Here is a 22421-nt window from a genome sequence, read left to right on the forward strand (position 1 = left end):
ATTTGGAGGAAAGCTGGCTGACAGGTTCCATTCACCGTTCACCTCACCTCCAGCAATTATTTTTAATGCAAAATATTAATTTAATCTCTGTATTCTCAATTTCTCGTTCTCACATTGAGCTTGAGCTAGCTAAGCCAAGCCGAGAGTTCACGCTCACGCCTAGTCGATGTCGTCGACCTGAGCCGATTGAAGTGAAAAACCAGGTAAAGGAAACGAAGAAAAGTTAAAAATTAAACAATCAATAAATAAAGGCAAAAGAGAGGGGAGGCTAGAGCTCTCTCTTTCTTCTCTCTCAGAGCCAAACACAGCCCTGAAATAGAGGAAGGCAGGAATGAGAAGCTGTTTAATGTTCACCGACCTCCTCTGAACTCTCTCTCTCTCTCTCTCTCTCTCCATTTAAGATTGAACATTGTTGTCTTTCTTCTCCTGTGCTCAGAAACAATTTGTTTTCTCTTGTTCCCTGTGTTTGGTTGGAAAAACTCCCAGAAGAGGATAGCTGGGGAAAAAAACTATCTGGGTTTTGTATAATTTATCTCCTCTTTTTCAGCTATTTGGTTACTGAGATCCATCAGCTTTCTTTCGTTTCCCATTGTGTATAATTTTCTAGTTTCTTTTGAATGCAAGGGATGAGTAAAGAAGAGTTCTTGAAGATTCAGGTACGCCATTTCCTCTTCTTTCTTTCTTCTTTTTACTAGGCTTTGCTTGTCTTAAGCTCAAGATCCAGGTGTCCTTTTCCTTGTGTTGTTTCTGCTTTCTTTCATCTCTTTGCGATTTATCTTCTTCCATTTGCAAATCGAAATTTGTCCCTGATATTCTTTTTGCTCTCTCGGTTTCTCTGTGCCTGGGTTACTTGTCCTTGCAGACTTGTGTTCTCAAAGTGAACATTCACTGTGATGGATGTAAGCGGAAGGTGAAGAAACTGTTGCAGAAAATTGATGGTATATTTTCATTTCCGGAAACTTTTTTCTTTTACAAAAAAAAAAAAATACTGGTTTTTGTGTAGAAACATTTTATTTTCCCAGCATTATAATTTCTCAAGTGGGTTAACTGGAATTTGTTGGTATTTTAAGCCATTTTTGTTGATTTTCTGTTCGTTTTCCTTTTTCCTGGTCAGGGGTATACACTACCACTATAGACTCTGAGCAGGGGAAGGTAACAGTTTCGGGTAATGTTGACCCAGCAACGCTGATAAAGAAGCTTGCGAAATCAGGGAAGCATGCAGAGCTCTGGGGGGCTCCAAAGGCTCCCAGCAATAACCAGAACCATCTCAACATTCAGTTCAAACACATGCAGATTGAGAATGGTAAAGGTGGGAAAGATAACAAGAACCAGAAGGGCGGAAAGGAGCAGCAAAAGGGTGGCCAGCAACCACCACAGTTACAGAACCAGCTCCAGATGAAAGGGTTGAATGATCTGAAGCTGCCCCCCCAGTTCAAAGACCTAAAGATGCCCTTGAAGGACCAGAAATCTGTGAAGTTCAACCTACCTGAGGATGACGACTTTAGTGATGATGATGAGTTTGATGATTTCGACGACGATGATTTTGATGATGACGAGTTCGATGATGATTTTGATGATTTAAATCATCCTCCGAACAAGAAACCCATGATGGGTAATGGCCTTGGGCCACATGGGGTCAATGGGATGATGACAGGAAATGGAATGATGGCTTGTCCACCACACCTGATGAATCCCCAAGCCATGAATGATAAGAAGGGAGGAGGCGGAGGTGTTAATGGTGGTTGCGGCAACGGCAAGAAAGGTGGTGGTGGGGACGTTAATGTACAACAACAAGGAAAGGGTGCCGGAGGAAACAATGACGGGAAGAATGGAAATGGGGGGAAGAAGGGAGGCGTTGGTGGAAACAACAATCCCAACAATGGAGGAAATCAAAATCATCAAGTTGGTGGAGCTGCTAAGAGTGGAGGTAAAAATGGTTGTGCGCCTCCACAAGATGCTAAAAATGGTAACCATGGCGGTTTCGGAAACAACAAGGCCGGCAATAATGGCAATGGTGGCGGTGGTGGTGGTGGGAATAGTAATAACAACCCTGCCGGGGCCAAGAAGGGCGGAGGGAAGAACGAGGGCGTCCAAGTAATGAACAACATGCATCATGGCTTCCATGACATTGATGTTACTCGCGTTGGTGGTGGGAATATGGGTCAAATGGGACATATGCCCATGGGCCACCAGATGGGTAACATTCCGGCAGTTCAAGGCCTACCGGCGGCAGCAATGAATGCCGGTGGTGGCGGATACTTCCAAGGGGCGGGACCCCAGATGCTCCCCGGGAACCCATACCAACAACAGCAGTACTTGGCAGCAATGATGATGAATCAGCAACGTGCAAATGGGAACGAAAGATTCCATCCCATGATGTACGCCAGGCCCCCACCGGCAGTTGCTTACTATCCTCCGCCGCCGGCCGCTGACCCCTACACTCACTTCTTCAGCGACGAGAACACCAGCAGTTGCAATGTCATGTGAATTGCACCCCGGCCGGGCCGCCGGGGTGTTTAGTTCTGTTTTGTTTTTGTTTGTTGAGAGCCTACTGTGGTGGTGGTGCTTGCTTCTTCTTCTTCTTCATCTTCAACCATATAGTAAAAGACTAGAGAAGGTCTGATGCTTAATACACATAAAGAAATGGGTCAATTTCAGTTCTAATTTTCTTTACATTATTAATATCTTCTTCCTTCTTAGGTTGAAGTTAGGTTTTCGGTTATGATAGTATATAGGTCTCTCTATATATAGATATATAGATGTAGGAGTATTCAGATTTCAGACTTGCAGAGATCTCAGCTCAGGAGACTGGAGTGATTTGGGGGAGGAAAAGCTTCTTATGACTCTATAAGACGGAAGATGCAGGGAGGACTGATGGTGGTTGTAGACTTGTAGTTTCTTATGTGATGTGTTTATAAGTGTTTATAAGTTGGAAAAAAAAATAAGAAGAATGACGATGGGCAGAAAGCCTATCCTTTGCAATTGAACTTCTCTAATCTCTTCATTCAATATTTTCTATTTCTTTCTTCTCTCACTCTCTATCTCTCTGCAAATTTAGGCTTTTAGCTATTCTGTCAATGTTTGTTTGGTGCAGATGGAAGTAAATGATAACTGTGAAAGCGCATGTCCTGCATTCTCCATGAGAGACTCAGACTATATGCTATGTGGGGTTGATTGGTAGATGGATTAGATATATAGTGAAGTGTGTGATGGGGGTGGGGCTGAGACGATGAGTATGAGTTCCATCATTCCGTGAAGTTTGTTAGTTTATATGTTTGGGCCTCTAGCGTCGGGCCCACCCACCTAAATTGTGGCGTTTGGTGATATGGATGATGGCCCACATCCACAGATTGTTAAATTAATGGATGGGCCTCATATTTTATTTGACCATATCAGCTCTATTATTCAGAGTCCCTGTAGCTGTAACCGTAGGCTGTAGCCAGTAGTAGGCTGCTAGGCCTGTAGCATGTGGCAAATAAATAAATAGTGTAGAGGTTTGTTCCTTTTTCCTTGTTTGGTAATTGCCAAACCTAAACACTCTTCACTAGAATCCAAGTTGGTAACGCTAGAATATGTCCTAAATCAAAGCAAAGCAAACGACCCCTTAACCGATGAGATGGATATTTTTAGGGTTTCTGTTTCTCACACTCAGACGCACAAAGCCACAAACACACAGACCATGATGTGGGCAATCAAAGCCATCTATCTCTATTCAATCGGACGGCTAGGGGGGGTGTGGGAGTGGGACCCCCATACTCCCAAGTCCCAACATCAACATTGTTTGCCAGTCACGTGCCCAGTTAAGCTCAGATTAGTTTCGTGCAGCGTGGGGCAAGTGAAGTGATGCTGCTGAGCCAGAGCCACGCGTCCAATGATGCGAGAGTGGAGCCGGCAGTGACCATGCTGGAAATAGAAAGAGGAGGGCTTATTAGGCCTTGATGAAGTTTGGTATCAGATTCTCTCTCTCTCCCCCATTTAACTCAACACAAAAAGAGAATGAGAGTATCCAGATCCAGGTCCAAGGTCCGAGATGAGAGAACAGCCCACGAGGTAGTAGTAAGTAGTAACTAGTAAAGAGGTACTGTAGGGGTAGTAGTAGTAGTACATCCATGATGATCCATCTCATATTTGGTTGCTTACATATTTGATTTTAGGGATTTAAAAGGAAAGATGGTTGAGTTCAGACTTGAGGGTATGAATTGCTTTGATGCTGGCTTTTTTTCTGAGGCCTTTGGGTATCATTTAATGTTGGTAGCTCCCGAGTAAGTGTACTTTGAGAGTTTGTATGTGTCTGGCCACATGTGCAGCGCCATTGCCTAGAGAAGAGACTAGAGAGGGTGGTGTTAACACTCAACGGTTATATTTGGTTAGTCTTTAATTCACATAATGCGATTGTTAGGTGATGTTCCTAAATGGGTATTTATTCTCAAACTCACTCCATCACACAAAAGAAGAGAATAGATGAGTGCTTTCTAAATAAAATTTGCTTGAATAAATAGTGCTGTTCTCTAATATATTCAATTATCATAAAACTTAATATAGTGACTAGGGATCCTAATCAATTTACTTTTACACCAACTTACCTCCATTAAATAAGATAAACAAAATAGAGCCTTAATTAATTATAATGGGGTAAGAGATTCAACCCCGGCCACTTGGTCAAATAAACTTTGATACCGTGAGGTCAGTGAAGGTGAAGGGGTATTTATTATCTAATATTGCTTTGTGTGTTATTGACTGTGATAATGAGTTAATTACTGTTTTGGCATATAATTGTAAGCCGACTTTGAGGAGGAAATCCTGGGAATTTGAGCTAAAGTGGTCTCCAGAATTGAGCTTTAAGCATGCAGCAAACATGAGAGAGAGAGAGAAAGAAAGAAAAGTGGTAGAGCATTGAATCATGAAGCTGATGACAGAGTTTCTTTTCTTTCTTTTCATTCTTCTTCGGCCTCTTAATTTGACCGAGATTGAACCCAAAATACCAATTGGCCCCACCTCTTTACTCGTTCAATGATGACAGATGTTACTCTTTTCCGGCATATTTTCCTTTACTTGAGCACCCTGGCCTTTGCAAGCAAAATGGGGTCTGCCGGTCTGGGATGGGAATATGGGATCGACCCCCCCTTAATCCCTTATATGGCGCCCTCTGGACCCCACCCAACTGTGATCGATGGGCATCCGAACCGAACCGACCCGACCGGACTTGTCTAAATTCTAAAACTACTTTCCGCCTTTCCGCCTCCGGGGTCGTGGATGTAAATCCATAGGAGATGAGGGGCTTTTGGTAAATTAAAGGATCCCCCACAAAGATCCAAATGTGTGCGGAGGCCGAGAGGAAATGAAAACGTAGGCCCCACTGGTTTCCTTGTTTGGTCTTCTCATCTTCTCAGTAGATGCTCCATGTGACCGGGGCCCACTGCTCAATAGCAAAATGCGCAAGGCGGCATCTCCTCTAACGGAGGGGGACAAACGCCGTTAATAATTTTAGAAAAAAGAAAGAATTTAATTAAAAAAAAACAATAAAAAAAGCAAAACAGAAGGAGGCGTAGTGCACACACCCACACCATCGAAATATGGGAAGAAGATTGGAGAAAGAGAATTAAAAAGAAATCGCCCACCATCCATGGGAGCGCGCGAAAGCTAAAAACCCCCTACCCCCTACTATCCTACGCAGCGTTGTAATCGTGCACATCGACCGGCTCCCGACTCGAGGTTCCCACCATTTAAATTGACCAAATTGCCCTTGATCTGCGGGAAATGAATGGCTGGGCCCACCAGTCCACCTTCTAAAAAAACAAAGTCAAATCTTCAGAGTATACAAACCAAAGGAGGCCCCCAAGGCCCCAATACGAGTGGACCCCGTTGCATCGGTGAAGTTTTCCTTTTTCTTTAATGTGGGCCTTGGGATTCTGCCATTGTGTTCACTAGATTTCTCTCCTACATAGTACTGGTGAATGGTACTACGTACACTATCATGGTCAAATAAATAACAAATTTTGAGTTGTTGATATGGGATAAAGTTAAGGGGGCGTTTGGCATGTTAACACAAAAAAAGGGTATTTTCCCATGTTTTAAAAACCAACCCATAGGCCAAACCGTTTTTGGCTATGGGTCGTAGGTCATCGGTTCGACCAGTGGGGTCGAACAGTTCAGACCAGGCTATATATATATATATATATTAGTAATGTATAAATATGTTTTAGATATGTTATATGTAAATAATATATTTAATATATGTTTTTAATTTAGTTTTAAATTTTTTATTTATAAAAATATTAAAAATTGCAATTTGAGGTCAAAAAGTTTCTTTTTTTTTTTGCGAAAATAGTGGGGTAAGGCACCTTTGGCCCTTGGGATGCATAGATCTCGAAAAGTTTCCAAAAAAAAAAAATCATCCCAATCGAACATTGAAGTGCGCAAACTTATGGCTTCCAAAAGTTTTGCATGCATTGAGTGTGCAACCCGTGACCTAGTCATCGGGTCAAACCGACCGGGTCGAATGGTTCTTGACCAAGTCAATGATTTTTTATCATCTAACAGGTCTTGATTGAACAAACTCGGAATTCTGACCGGGTGATGGTTCGACCAATCGGGTCAATGCAGGTTGAAAACATTGGTCTTTTCCTATTTGATATAACGTATAAGCATGGTAATTTTCCCACCCCCATTGGATACTCGACCCCTCTACCAAGGGTTAGGGATGGAAATTGCCTTGGTGGGGATAAGTGCGGATGGGATGGGGATGAGGAGTGAATTCTTGCTTGCCCTAATCCCGATTATATGTATTAAACATATATTTATATATTAAATATATATGTATATAATACTATTTATATTATTTAAATTATATATCAAGATATACTTAAGAGGTTTTATATTAAAAAAATGTTTATTTTAAGTAAATCTATTTTCTTTTAATTTAAGAATTTTGAGGATTCAAGTCTCTGACGGGAATCCATCTCTATCCGGGATTGAGGATTTGGGATTTATTTCAAAGTCGTCGTAAGGAGTGGGGAGTATTTTTCCCACCCATAACCTGCCTCTTGTCATTTATAGTTTGGTATTGCATAGACCGAAAGACTTGAGGATGAGCGTGCAGAAAAAGATCGTGAAAGCCAAAAATTTGGAAGCTTAAAACCAATGTTTTTAAAACTGGACCAAACTGGAAAAACTGGAAACGGATCATCTGACCGGACTGGTTTCATTTCACCTCAAAACCACTTTTGGCCTAAAATAATTGATTTGATTAGAAAACTGTTGACCCGGGTGGTCAAATCATCAAACTGTTGATCTAGACAATGGTTTTGACCATTTTTTATTTTTTAATGGCCGGATGGTTGGACCGTTTGACCCAAAAACGAGACTCAAAATGATTCCCTATCCGGTCCAGTTTTAAAAACCTTGCTTAAAATGAAACTCTTGATCTCTCCATGCTAAAATAGCCTCCCCTGACCCCAAAAGTCCAGCGTCTTCTCAATTCTCATCTACCGGAATGTTGAAAGATCCACTTAGAAATACTTGCCAAACAGCCCATAATTAAGCACAATAACATACGTGGGGTTGTTAGGTTGCATGGATTAAGGGGGACCCACTTTAAAAGGGCAAGCCAAAAAGAAAATCTGGATCTTCTGCTTTGAATCTGTTAGCTGGATTTGACTGGAAGCAGAAGAGAAGAGACTTTTGAGTGACTTGACACTAGTTTGGTGGACGTCTGTTACATTCATGCTGTGGTCATCGATAATTGACCAGGGAGAGGAAAGAGGAAGGATCATGTGTGACATAACAGCCTGTTCGTCCGTGAAACAATTTGTATTTTGCATACTGTTACTGGGGTTCGAGTTTTTCAGTTGTGACATTCGTTGTGGCCATTCGTCAAACAGTTCGAATCCAAAATTTTAGCCGCGTATCTTCTCCGTGCATGTGCCTTGGGGATGAGAAAATGGCGGAAGTGCCAAGCCCTACTCGTCGAGGGGCTAGCATGTAGTACGTATTATTCTGGGGCGAACGCCAAACCTACCCTCAGAACGAGGAATTGGGCTTTCCTTTCACCCTCTGCGCTGCTTTGTAACGTGAAAGGTCTTCGTGTCTTTTGTCTTTTTGGGTTGATGAAGCAACAAGGGAACCATGTGAGAGCCTGAGAGGTGTCAAGTGTTAAGTAACACAAGAGGGGTTACATTTGACTTCGTGAATTTCGATTCTCAGTGTTTAAAAACTGCCATCATGTCAGTCGCTGTTCAATCAGAATACTATGCAAAATAGAAAATTTTGTCTCTTCATATGCACGACCCCATCTGTTTTGCCACGTGGACCCCTTTGATTGCCAACTGTTCACTCTCTCAGTCCACTTGTGCATGGCTCATGCAGTCATGCTTAGCTTAAACCAATACAAATACCCGGAACTTTCCACCACCACCACCACCGTCACCGGTGGTGGGTGGCAGAAAAAATGGAGTAAAAACTTAAAACTAGGACGGCCAGCTTCTTCAGTTTAAAAAAGAGAGGAAAAAGGAATGAGGGCAGTGTTAGCAGGCATTTTCAGTGAGGCCTGTTCTGTTCTGTTCTGCTAAGAGAGAGAGAGAGAGAGAGAGAGAGAGAGAGAGAGACTGTAAATCTGTAATTTTCTTTTATCAAGCATTCAAAACCACCCTACCCAGTAGTTCTGTTTTTTACGTTGTTGCAGAGAGGAGGCGTTAAAGTAGAAGATAAAAAAAGGACGAAAGGAGCACGTTTCAGTCGCAGTAAGACAGATGGGTGGATTGACCCAGTGGGAAAGAGGGAAAGGAGAAAACAATAAAATAACAAGGATTACAGATTGAATTGTACAATACGATAAAGATCGTCCTGAACTTTTGAGGTGCTTTGAAGTTGTCTACGAGACATATTACTGGGGGGGAGCCCCAAAGAAGCGAACAAAAGCTGTTTGTAAGCTGTTCTCACTGATCCCCTTTTCCTTTTTTTGCTTGCTTGCTTTCATTCTTTGTCCATCTCTCGAATCAAGTAGCAACCTTGCTTCACGTGTCGGTGGATCTGTGATGCTTGATTGCTGGTTGGATTCCAGGGACACCCCAGTTTTTTTTCTTTCTTTTTATTAATTATTCTACTTTGAACAAAGGAGAATAAATTAAAGGAAGATCTTGGTTTAAACTTTAAACAGAGTACGGTTATTTGAGGAAGCATGGAATCATCATTATCAGTTGGAACTGTTTCTCAATTTCTTCTATTCCACACTTGTTAATCTTAATTTTACCCAGAAGAACAAACTATCCATTCTTAGCAATTTGATGGGATTAATTCAGTAGCTAGATTAGTTGTTGGTTGAATCAGTAGTTCAAGTCTTGGGCTTGCCCTTAGGAACTGTGCTTCACACAGCTTCCTAAATCCTAACACACCAATTGAAAGAGCAGAAAATGATAGAAAAGAGAATTTGAGCTCAAGTCATCCATGAAAAAAAGGGGAAGAAGACAGGGAAAAAAAGGAAATTATGTTCAGAGAAAAGCATTTAGTTTACAATCATTTTACAAGGCAGACGAACACGTGGAAAATGATTTCAAGGGAAAAATGCTTTTTCATTTTGAGATCTACTATTTTTCATAAATAAATTAACCAAGTTGCAATTTCAAAAGAGAAGCATGTTCCCAACTCGCCATTTGATTATTGTTTTATAGCTTATTACCTCAATGTTTTTTTTTTTTTTTGAAATTGACACATCAGCAAAAAACAAAAACAAGTTTTGTTTTGAAAAATAAAAAGTAATTAAGTTGCTTTTGTTTAAAAAAAATACATGTTTTGAAACCATTTTCAAACAAAAACAAAAATTGTAGTGTATAAGTCGAATGATTGTGGACCATGATATTAAACAACCAGAGGAAAGCATGTTTTCAAATCAGGTTTCAGTTTTGAAAACAAAGAATAAATGTATAACCATCAAAATAATGGCTTTTCTGCATTTTTTGCTCTAAGAACAAATTTGTTTTGCTGATTTTGTTTTTATTTTGGAACTCACAAGTCACAGAAGAAAAACATTTCACATTGGAGAACGCCCCTTTATCATTTCACTGGCTTTATATGTAGGAGTGATCATGGGCCGGGCCAGGTTTAGCAGCTGTGATAAAGACTATATAGCTGTGGCCCGGGGCTGGCTGACCCGGGTTCCGGGCCTGACATGTGTATAAAAATATTAAATAATGTATAATATGTTATATTATATATAATATGTATTAGGGGATAAATCTATTATGCCAAAAAGGTTTATCTTATGAGAATTTTGATGAATATCAAACTGCTTGGTTACTGGTTGATTGGTAAGGCTTGTGAATGATCACCCCTCATTCCCCTCTTTTACCCAAAAATCATCATTTCTCCAAAAATTGTTGATTTAGTCAATAAACCGTTGATTCGGGCGGTTAAGTTGTTCGAACCGTTTAACAATTTAATTGTTTTTTATTTTTTATCAAAACGGGCTGCCTGCTCGATTCGAACGATCAAACCGTTCGATCTGAAAATCGGACCTGATTGGTTTGTAGTTCGACTCAGTTTTAAAAATCTTGTAAAAGAAGAAAGAGGAAAAGTTGTATTATTTCCCTTATTAATCATTAATATGTAATAGTGATGATTAATTAAGAATAATATTGCTTCGTGAACCAAACCCCGAGATGTTATATCATATTCATTTATCCAAATTCGTGGGTCCATGGGGACAGATTTTAGGTTGGATGGGCAGGGCCCGACATGAATGAATATAGTGGCCAAAATCTACTGAGAATTGAAGACAACTTCCTTCTTTTTCGGTATAATAGTGGTAGTGTGGTGTACTGAGAGGAGATCAAGAGATAAATAAGTGGTGACTCCAGTGACCACCACATATCGTCTAATCAATCTTGACCAAGAATTAATAATATATTTCACATCTCGATTCTTGATAGCTGATCCATGTGCAGTATATAATACGAGGTGTGAGCTAAGAATGATGATGAGATAAATATAAGAATAAAATTTAAGATAAATTACAGGTAACTACCCGGTACTTAAGAGGTACTAATACTTAACCCCCCGAACTTTATTTTACAACAAATTAAGCCCCCTCCCTCATGAATTTTTGGATCCCAGCACTTTGCCCTTGGTCCATTAACGGGGCTAATGGTGAAAAATAAAATAAAATAAATTACTAAATTGTCTGTTTAAGATTTTATGGGCTAATAGCAGATATTAAAACTAAAGGGTTCCATTATAATACCATCAGTATCATACACATGTTAACCAATCAGATGGTATTTATTAAAATTCACAGGTGGGCTTTGATTGATCAAATCTCTTTTAATAATATATCTTTTCATCACCATAGATTTTTCTCATATCAAAATAATGAAAACAACCATTCTAAACCACCAATCGTTCTCAAGGCGTTCTAGAGATGAATTTTATTGAAAGAAAGTTCAGAGAATATCTAGATTAGAATTTTATAAAAATTAAATTAAATGTACAGGATGGTCGAATTAAATAAGGGTAATATAGGATTTTAGAAATATTTAAAGGAATATTCGATGATATTAACCAACAGAATGTTAAAAGCAGGGGCGAAGTTCTGGATTCCAAAAGTTCAGAGGGTCATTTTTACAAAACAAAATTCTGAGAGGCTAAGTATCACAAGCCCCTAAGAATAAGGTGGCCCTTTGTAATTTATTACCTTTCACACTATCAAATAAACAAATGGTCCTACTTAGGACAAGGAAGTACCTTGAAGTTTACACGTTTGAGTTTGAGCGCGTGACCAACTTGTCTTCACAGAATTATAAAAAAAAATGGAGGAAAATAGTTAATTAAATAATAAGCAAAAAACAAAGTATAAAAAGGAATTTTTATATTTATTTAGAATTAAAAAGTGGGATTCACAAAGAGCTTTGATTTGCGCTATGTGATGTATATTGACAAACAAGTAGTGGGCTGGTGGCATAATTCCCGTTCTTTGTTGGCTTGTACGTTGACACAGACGAGGGAGAAACTTGTTTTTGTTGTTGAGGTCTATAACTAAACTCTTGACGGATTCCTCTCCACTCGTGTACTAATTAAAGCTTTTTGGTGAAGAGATGAATGAAGAACTCTGCAACTCTTTGGACGTTTTTACTGCAGCTCTGCATTTAATTCACCACGCAGGAGATGGAGATGGAGATTGGAGATGTATGTTGAGATGAAATGTTAAATACGCAGGTGGGTGTCACCTTGTCTCTAGCTATTGGCTTTTGACTGTAGCTGTTTTGGCTTTTTGGCTCTTGGCTCTTGTTCTGGATTTTTGGGGGTTACTTTTACTTCACATGATTGGCTTTTACTTCATTTATACTTTGCTTAGAATTTGAGTTGGGTCTGATTGGATTTCCTTCTCCTGCAAATTCAGAGTTAACTTCAGACCTTGTGAACCACGTGGGACCTATGTGTATGAAGCTCTTTCGGATATCCCCTAAAACCCTCAGGGAGACAGCTGGGACCCCAAATTCCTGAAACTCAGCTTGCACCCTCCAAGTCTTTGATTGAAGTTTTAATTTCACTATCAGCAATCCACCATCAAATCAGGATTGAATTATATTCTAAGATAGGGTTACAAATAGGTTGGGTTTAATCTGATTAGTTTGAATTGGAATTCAATTTATTTAAGTTAATTTTGATATCTATTTTACCATAACTGGATTTAGAAAATGTGAGTTGTTTATCAATCATATTCAATGTCCATCAACATCAACATGGTTGGTTTTGTTCTTGAAAACAAAATCAATTGTCACTTTAGCAAAAGTGTATTGTTTTTGCTCATGTAGAAATTGTTTTTGTTTTCAAGAATAAGACCAACTATATTCTCGAACACCCTCTTAATCTATGATTATATGTGTATATGTATATATGTATCATAAAAACCGAGAAGCGGTGGCCTTTTCATGTCTTGTTTCAATGATGGTTTTTAAGGATTAAGACTGCATTTGACATTCCTTATTTTAAGAACTATTTTTCTTGATAAAAAAAAAATGATTTTTTAAGTATTTACATGTATTACAAACAAAGTCCCTTCACTTCATGCCTCCATCATCAACATAAAAAAGCCATAGTTTCTTATAGTATTCTGAAGCCCAAAAAAAAAAAAAAAAAAGAAGCAAGTAACCTGATTCTCACACAAAGCTGCACATAATAATGAAACGATATTTGTTTAAAATTTTTATAAAGTAATGCTAAGAAGTCAAACTGAGTGAATTATTCCTCTTCTTGAAACTAGAGAGAGAAAGAGAAGAAAAGGAAATTCTTACTTTGAAAGCACAAGGACCGAGTAAGTATAGTTTAGACTTTAGAGATCACATGGATCCATGTTGGGTCGGGCGCACACTCCCTCGAAAATATAAATTATATATTTAACCAAACAAAGCAAAAATATAGATAACATAAAATTAATTAAAAATCCACACCAAATCTTCATTCCCATACATGATAAAAGCCGCGTTCCCCCCCCCCCCCCCCCCCCTTGCATTTTGTGCTCTTCGACTTGGATGACTCTGACCATCATACACCTTGCATCAATGACAATTAACATTTTCTTTTTTTGTTTTTTTTCGCTATTACATACTATACAATGACTTAGGGTGTCAATTGGACTGAATTTCGTCCAATCCGATCCAGCAAAATGTGATTCCATTGTAAGTGGATCAGGTTCAATTCAATCTAATGAATATTTTGGACCGATTAAATCTATTCAAATTTGTTTTAATTTAGATTGGTTCCAACTCAGACTTGGTCCATTAACACATATTTTCTTATCTTCTATCAATAGATCAGATATTGAATATAAATTCAATATGTCTTGTTGGTCTGTTCAAATTGATTTTGGTTTAGACGGGGTCCAATCCAAAATCTGTCCATTGACACCCTTATTATACATTATACATATTGTAAGAGATTAAGGCCGTGTTTGGTTGTAATGCAAATTTATTTGCACTAGTTCAAATGCATTGGAGTGCAAATGTAAAAAATGCAAATTCTTGTTTATTTTTGTTTTGGATTTTACTTTATTCTGTTTCATGTATTAATTTAGGGGTCGTTTGGTAAGTCTTTCTCGGAAGATCTTCTAATAGCTCTGACAATCAAAAGACACATTGAGTTTTTGCACTAAGATTTGAGCAGCCTGAAGCCCATTTGGTTAAGGCATGTCTTTCCACGCAAAGATGAATAGAAAAAGAAACACAAGCTCCATTTGGAGCTCTCCAAAAATCGCCCAATTTGGCTTTTCGCATCTTTTTAACGTATCGGCTTTTTGTGGCTAGATCTGTAGCAAACCAAATGGGAAAAGACCAAATCACAGTCTGTCACAAGCTTGTAAATAGCCAATAGACCATGTGAAAAGACACGCCAAATGGAACCTTACTTCATTTGTACTACAATCAAACAAAATAAGCTAAACTTTGAAACAAAAATAGGTCAATATTTACACTCAAGTCATTTGCACTGCCATGGTTTTGGAATTGGTGTAAAACGTCATCATTTTAGACTGAACCGTGAAGAAGTGACCGTTGAACTTTTGAAAAGTGTGATGTGATCAGTGTAAAGTTTAACATCGACAAAAATCGATGTATAACTTTACGTTTGATGAGGTTTTACATCGATAAAAATTGATGTATAACTTTACGTTTAATGAGGTTTTACATCGATTCACGACGTAAAACTCTACACCAACCAAACACATGCAAAACTGAACCAAAGTGGAGTTTTACGCCAATCATGATTACACACTCTACCAAATGTCGACAAAATCGAACATGTATGAACTTTTACATCATTTTTGATTTACACCGATTTCAAACACCGATTAAGGCTGCGTTTAAAAAGGAAACCCATTGTTAAATGGGTATTTCACCACAGTTTCTTGTCTAGGGATGCATGTCGGATACCTAATTTGATGAAATTTACACAGCATCGGGTTTGGACCCTCGGGCTGAGCCCATTCAACTTTTACCAAATGCTCAACCTGACAAGTTGCAGCCCTATTTCTATCCTACTATCAAAAGTAAGTGCGATAAAAATTCGGAAAGCATTTTTTAGTAATTTGTTTAGAGTGGCTCAGTGAAAATAGTTCATTCAAAGTTTTACCCACCCAACCAGAGCCTAAGAAGTGTATTTTTTCTTTCTTTTTTTCCTCATAACTAAGATGAATACATGTTAATATTCATCATCCATCTATTTATCATGTCATGCTTGTATGTAAAGAAGAGAAAATAATAAAACCAAAATGATATTATACAATGAGAGATATTCGCTATTTTACAAAAGTGAGTATCCATCTATTTATTTTATTTTTCGTTCATATGGAAAGTCTTCTGGAATAAGTCGGTGTTGAATTCGTGATGATATCCCTAGTATTACAATTTCCTAGTTTTAATTTTTAGTTTATGAAATTATCAAATCAATATTATTGCAATATTTTATAATATAATCATCATCTTCCGTTATATATATTTTCCCTTTTGGACTTTGATTATGATATCACAAAAACATCATATCTGAAAAATTTGTGATCAATCAACAAGTATCATAGATGTATTAACCAATTAGGTGGAATTCATCAAAATACACGGGTAGGTTTTGATCAGTCAAAACCCTTCAAGTATTATATCTTTCTGACATCATAAATTTTTCCTTTTTTTTTTGAAAGGTAAAACTTTTATGTTTTTTTTTTAGTTTTTTTTATGGTATATCAACAAATGCCCACTCCGAATCTGCTATTTACAAATTGTTCCTACATCCTTATCCACGGAACACCACTACTATATATTCATAGCATCTTCCAATGAATGACAAGAGAGATATTCTTAATGTACAGCTGTAATATGTCATGGATAAAGATGTAAAAACAGTTTATATGTATCAGATCTGAGCCCAATGTAAAGTTTGGGATTGAAAAATAGAAAACGAAAAACAACTAAGAATTCCAGATTACCAAAAACAAGGAAAGCCTTTATCAACAAAGGGTCCATAGCTCAGTGGTAGAGCATTTGACTGCAGATCAAGAGGTCGCCGGTTCGAACCTGGCTGGGCCCTCCGTAATATTTTCTTTTTATTTTTCTTTTTGCTCTATAAAATTACTACTCGAATCAGTTGCCCAAAATTGATTGGGGCTCACTCACCACCCACTACATCGTTGTGTGTTGAAACAAATCAAGGGTCCGAACACTGTGAACACACAGATAAGGAGTAAAAAAACCTAGTGTAGAGCCTCCACCATTATGAACATTTATTGCTTTTAAGCTTCTTTTCCACTTTTGTTTGAACACAACACACTTTCGTCTTCAGTCGACTCTCTTCTCTGCTGCTGCTGCCCGAGTCCAGACTCCAGAGTTACAGTAACGCATTCACATTCCACATTCCCCCATTTCTCAAAGAATAAAAAAAAGAAGAAGAAGGAAAGATAACCATTTGAATTGATGAGATGATTTTACAGACAGACACCCCGAAAAGGATACAAAGAGTACAATTTACTTGATCAAAGAGACAATGCACTTCTTTGTTTGGGGGACGGGAACTGAGTACTTTTTTTTTTGCCCCATGTAATGACCAAAATGTCCTCACATTTTGTGCCAAAATGTTTGTTTTCGAGTTAGGACTGATGTGACCTATTTTGTAGGTCTAGCTCTAGCCCTTGCCCTAGCCGTTTAGGTCTGTAGCCCAAAACCTAGTACAGAGGCACATGTCCTTCACAGGAGAGAGAAGAGAGGATTGGGCACTTGGGCCTTATGAGTTATGACACCCCTCCCCCCCCAACGACCTACAAGGGGAACTCGATATTTTCGCTGTTTGTGGGCCCACCTCATTCATGTTGATGAAATCTAGACCATTTAATGAGGATCTGAAATCTAGAAACGTGTATACCACTTACCAATTATAAATTATTTGAACCAGCTCGATCACAAATTCACAATCAGCATTCATCGCATGACACTCCACTTGAATAAGGGCAATTTAGTCATTTTGCATGGGCGTCTAGGATTTCCACGGAGAAACTTTATGACTCTTATATATAAGGTAGATTAATAAATAAAAAGCAAAAGTAAAAAAGGAAAAAAACCGGGGAGGGGAGGGGAGGACGCTCCGACGCGTTGAAATTTGAGAATACCGAACGTTAACGTATGCTTTGTCTACAGGGAATTCGAGCTTTTGTCTTTTCTGCCGAGGCTTAAACCGAGCCCAGCCCAGCCGAGCGAAGCCGAACAATTAAAAGGAAGGCTGGTAATATATTAACATTAATAAAATAAATAAAACTGTTATGTTAAAAAGAAAACAAAATGGTAAAAGTTAACGATGACGGAAGGTCGATTAACGGCGGAAATTGTGAATTTAGGTTTAGGGAAGCCTGAAGCCTCCCTCCCATCTGTAGCGGAATCTTTTGTGTACGGGGTGGTGTATGGGATAAAGGTCCGAAGGGCGTGGGACCCACACCCCCAGACAAAGCACACACGCCTCATTATTACTCTCCTTCCCGCCGCGGCCAACTGACCTACTTCGCCCTCTCACCACCTTACACGTGGCATATTGTATGATGTGGGGACGTGGCCCACCAGCCGGACTATTGACTTTTATGACGACCGTCTCACGTCACGCCCCCAGCTTGCCCAATTAAGAGCGGCAACTACAAGCGCCAACTCACCTTCGCTGGTCAACCTTCTTTCTTTCTCTGGACGATTACAGCTTTCATAGTTTCATTCACACACGCTCCTTGGCCGTTTCGCTATGGTTTGGACTTTGGAGATATTAGACCAAACCAATAAAATACGGTCTGAGAATGGATCAGACCAAACCAAACATTTTGGTTTAGAACAAATTAAATTGAACCAAACATTATTATGGCTTTTGCCATTCAATTATGTTTAAATCAATTAAAGCTCAAACAATATAGGGCCTGTTTGGTGCATCTTTTTGGGAAGATTTTCAGGTAGTTCTTACATGTAAAATACGCATTGAGCTTTTGCATGAACATCTGAGAAATTTGAAGCATGTTTGGCAGATGCATGTCTTTCTATGCATATTTTCGTATCTTTCCGTACAAAAATAAAACGCCAAGGACGCAGAAAGATTCATTTGAAACTTCCCGAAATCAGCCCAAAGTGGGCTTTTCGCATCTTTTTGGCACTCCATCTTTTGGCGGTTAGATCTTTGGTGAACCAAACAGGAACAGACCAAAATCGGTATAGCCAGCTTATAAACAGCCAAAAGACAGAGTCTATACAGGACTGTCAATGGGTTAAGTCTAATTTGATCGACTCAAACCAATTAGACCGGTTCTAGTTCTAGGATTTGGTATCGATTGATCGATTCAGGTTCTTGATCTACTGTCTTGATTATTATCGGTTTTTTTCCACTTTAAACCAATTGCTTCTATCCAATGGGTCAGACCTGAGTGTCCCGAGACCGATTGGTTCGACTCTGGGTCTAAAATTACAGACCTTATAGGGTCTTATTCAGCTCCAGTTCCTTGATATTTCTTGTCGGTTTAGTTCCGATTCTACCCAGATCCGACTAGTTGACAGCATTAAATTTGGTAAAAACGATAAGTTCTTAAGACCCTAAGGTCAATTCGTTAATCATCAAATATAGTATTCAAACTTTATTTTATTAAATATTATATATTAATATCAAGGTTCAAAGTATCGAAATGCATCAGCCGATACATATCGTATCGAAAGCTTTCCGATACACCCTTACAGAGAATGTATCAGGGTTTTGACCGGTTTGGGGTGGACCTTAAATCGGCCCCTCTGAACCAAATTTAGGAAAAAAACTAAAAAAACTAACAATACGCCTCTACCAGCATATCAATATTTTGAACCTTCATTAATATAATAAAATGTATTTTTATAGTTTAGGTTTAGTTTAGTTTCTAAAGTTTAGTAAACCGAATAAAATCGTTTTTATATCCGAACCAAACCAAACTATAAATTTCAATTTGGTTTAATTTGACGGTCTGAACTGTATAATGAACAAAGCCCGGAGTGAGAGAACTTTGTTCCATTCCATCTCCCTTCCGCGGGGGAGGGGGGAGAGTTTCAATGTTCCCTTCTCTGACCTTTTATTTTCCTCCTCTGAACGAGATAAATAAATGGGCGGGACCACTTTGGGTGGACCAGATACCAACACTAAAAGATATGAGCAGATGATGTCCACACTGAGGCCTATTCTACCCATAACTCCACTTGGGCTTAGTGTGGAATAAATGAATCCAGATTCAAGTTGGTTACTCAGCAATTAGAGAATGGAAAGACTCATTGAGGCTCGACTAGACTAGACACTGTAATGTCTAAACTGGGGACCTAGCTAAAAGGACTCTGTCCCATACATGGTTTTTAATTTCATCAAAATTTATTCAATTTCAGTTTTGTTTGTTGGTGGGTAGGGTGTCAATGGACCGGTTTTGGGATGGAATCATTTAAAACAAAATCAATTTGGATAGATTGGACGGATCAATAAAACAACAGTGAACAAATTTAGTTGAACCAATCCAAACTTAATGCTTCCAAGTATTTATAGGATCAGGTTCATCTGTAATGGATTTATATTGGATTGGGTCGGATTGAACCAATATCCAATCAATTGATAGAAGATACAAAATACAGATATCGATGGACCAAGTTCAGGTTGGAACTAATCTAAACTAAAACCAATTTGAATAGATTGAATGGTCAAGACATTGAATTGGAATGATCCCAAATGGTCCAATGTATTCATTGGTTTGGATTCGACCTAGTCCATCCCATCTGTAAAGGACTCATATTAGACCGGATTGGACTGGACAAAATCCGGTCCAATTGACACCCCTAAATGGTGGGGGAGATACTTGGAGATGGACGAGATGGCCGAAATCAAAACCCAAAGTTTTTAGTGTGAAATATTTCTAAGAAAATAAACTAATTTAAACCTATAATTTTTTTAACTAGTAATTAAGCACGTGCACTACACGTATGAATTTTTTTCACATTAATTAATTGAATTTTAGATATATCACAGTTAAGATATAAATTAAAAATTAATAAAAGTAATAATATGACTATAGACAAACTTAAATACTTGTACTAAATGTGCACGTGCAGAAATTTTAAATTACAATAATAATAATAATAATAATAATAATAATAATAACAATATTATTATTATTATTATTATTATTATTATTATTATTATTATTATTAAATTTTGTGTTTCACTTCTGTCTTAAACAAAAATAATTTTTATTTAATATGATGATTATATAACATTAGAAATGCTATGAAATGTCTTTGACAAAACTCTGTACATTTTTATTTTTGTATTCAATCTTTTTTTAAATATTTATTATTCAATTATGACATCATGAATTTCTTTGAAAAGTTTGATCATTGACCCATCAATTAGATAAGAAAATAGCTTTGCTTTCGGATTAGTTTTAAATTATATATTTCATCTACATTATATAAATAATTTTTACTTATCACGCTTAATTTTTATTTGACATAATTAATATATAATTTTTATATATTCTTTTGACATAATTAATAAATAATTTTTATTGCTTTTTAAATATTTATTATTTAACTATCATATCATCAATTAATCTATTTGACCTAAACCACTAACCAACGACCCAACAAAAAGTTTGATTTCTAGGTTGACATTAAATTTTGTATTACATTTCCATTATTTATAAAATTACATCGTATGTATAATATTTATTTTCGTTCAATATAATAAATGTATAATATTATAGATGTACCCAATATTGTATTTATTATAAATATATAACATTATAACTTATGTACAAAATTTATTTTTGTGATTCTTTATATTTTCTTTTTTCAAAAATTTTATTATTTGACTATGACATCATTTCATTTCTAGGTTGATTTTAATTTTGGCAATCCATTTTCATCATTTATAATGAATATACATTATACGTGACCAATTCTTTTTTTTTGTATTATATATTTTAATTTTATTATTTAATTATGGCATTATTTATTAACACATTTGACCCCAAATGGTTGAATTGCTTACCTATCACCGAGAGGGAAGAAAATGGTTTTGTTTTCCAAATATTTATTTTTATATTATTAAAATTAATGTTGTGGAGTTAATTAGTAGAACTTAATAATGAGAAAAATATATCTTAAATATAGGATTTAATAAGAGAATATACCTTATATATGCGATTTAATGAGAGATAATAGGAAAATAGTTTTACTTCCAATTGGTTTTAAATTTTACATTCCATTTCCATCATTAATAAAAAAATATTTTTTATTTATCATCAATGTTTTCAACCTGTTGTTAATCTGGCCAATTGAACCGTTTGAACCGTCACTTGGCCTTGATCCTACCTTTGGTTCAGTTGAAACTCCCCCTTTCAGTTAAAAATTGTCTAACCCGGGTGGTTCAACCATTGCCTTATTCTACCTAGTAACCAGGTTGCAGGTTGTGCACTTAATTATGTGCAAATTTTTGAAAGACATAAAATTGCACTCCGATGTCTAATTGGGGTTATCTTTTTTTTCATTTTGAGTAACTTTTCAAGATCTATACATCCCAAGGGCCTTAGATGCCTTGCCTTGCTATTTTCATGAAAAAATCCCTTTGTTGGCCCAAATTATAATTTTAATATTTTTTGTAAATAAAAAATTAAAATCTGAATTAAAAAAACATAAATGAATGTTACATAATACATATATTGATAGCCAAACCGGTGACCTATGATCCAAAGGCAAAAGCGGTCGACCTCCAGGTTGGTTTTTAAAACATTGTTTATCATACTTATTATTGTTTAATATGTCAAATATATGATGTTAAAAATATTCCCTTTTTTAATTTATATATTTTTGAATTTTATTATTTAATTGTGGCAACATAGATTGGCCAATTTGACCCAAATGGGTTAAAAGCATAAGTTTTACCACCACCTAGATGAAAACACTATTTTTTTTCCAGGTAGATATTAAAAGTATAAGTTTTTACGTTATTGAAATTATTAGTTTATTATGTATGGGTTTAATTATAGAATTTAATGATGAAAAAAAACAAAAAAAAATCTTAAATATATGATTCAATGAAGGTGAATGCAAATTAATACCTTAGATGTTGGATTTAATGAGAGAGAATTGAATGCATTGAAAATCTTTAAATAACCTCTTTTCAACTCATTTAATATCAATAACCAACTACCCTATTTGCCCTCACTTTTTATCAATAAATTTAAATATAGAGGGGTAAGTTTCGTCCTTAGAAAATTCCATAAATATTCGTGAGGCTATTCGTACATTTTTAAAATCTGAATTAAAAAACATAAATAAATGTTACACACACACACAAACATATATAGTATTGACGTAGAGCAGTTTGATTCGTTTGACCTTGATAGCCAAACCGGTGACCTGTGATCC

General features: G+C 37.0%; 1 protein-coding gene, 1 long non-coding RNA gene and 1 other non-coding gene across 4 annotated transcripts; all 3 read left to right on the plus strand.

The window, feature by feature from the left end:
* The first annotated feature begins 232 nt into the window (after positions 1-232).
* Positions 233-2982, plus strand: LOC104612567 (uncharacterized). Its single transcript, XM_010280010.3, has 3 exons — positions 233-656; positions 863-938; positions 1115-2982. The coding sequence occupies exons 1-3, from the start codon at positions 618-620 to the stop codon at positions 2485-2487; spliced, it is 1488 nt and encodes a 495-aa protein (XP_010278312.1). The 5' UTR covers positions 233-617; the 3' UTR covers positions 2488-2982.
* Positions 2983-7645: 4663 nt separating this feature from the next.
* On the plus strand, positions 7646-12307 carry LOC148800817 (uncharacterized). 2 transcript variants are annotated; one of them, XR_016068499.1, is made up of 2 exons: positions 7646-8922; positions 12082-12307. It is a non-coding gene; the product is annotated as an uncharacterized LOC148800817 (long non-coding RNA). The 2 variants fall into 2 exon arrangements; XR_016068500.1 differs by having other exon boundaries at positions 12094-12307.
* A 3683-nt stretch (positions 12308-15990) lies between these two features.
* Positions 15991-16062, plus strand: TRNAC-GCA (transfer RNA cysteine (anticodon GCA)). Its single transcript has one exon. It is a non-coding gene; the product is annotated as a tRNA-Cys (tRNA).
* The last annotated feature ends 6359 nt before the right edge of the window (positions 16063-22421 follow it).

Source organism: Nelumbo nucifera, chromosome 4 (assembly GCF_055504915.1).
Source record: "Nelumbo nucifera cultivar China Antique chromosome 4, China Antique-T2T, whole genome shotgun sequence".
Classification (NCBI taxonomy): Eukaryota; Viridiplantae; Streptophyta; class Magnoliopsida; order Proteales; family Nelumbonaceae; genus Nelumbo; species Nelumbo nucifera.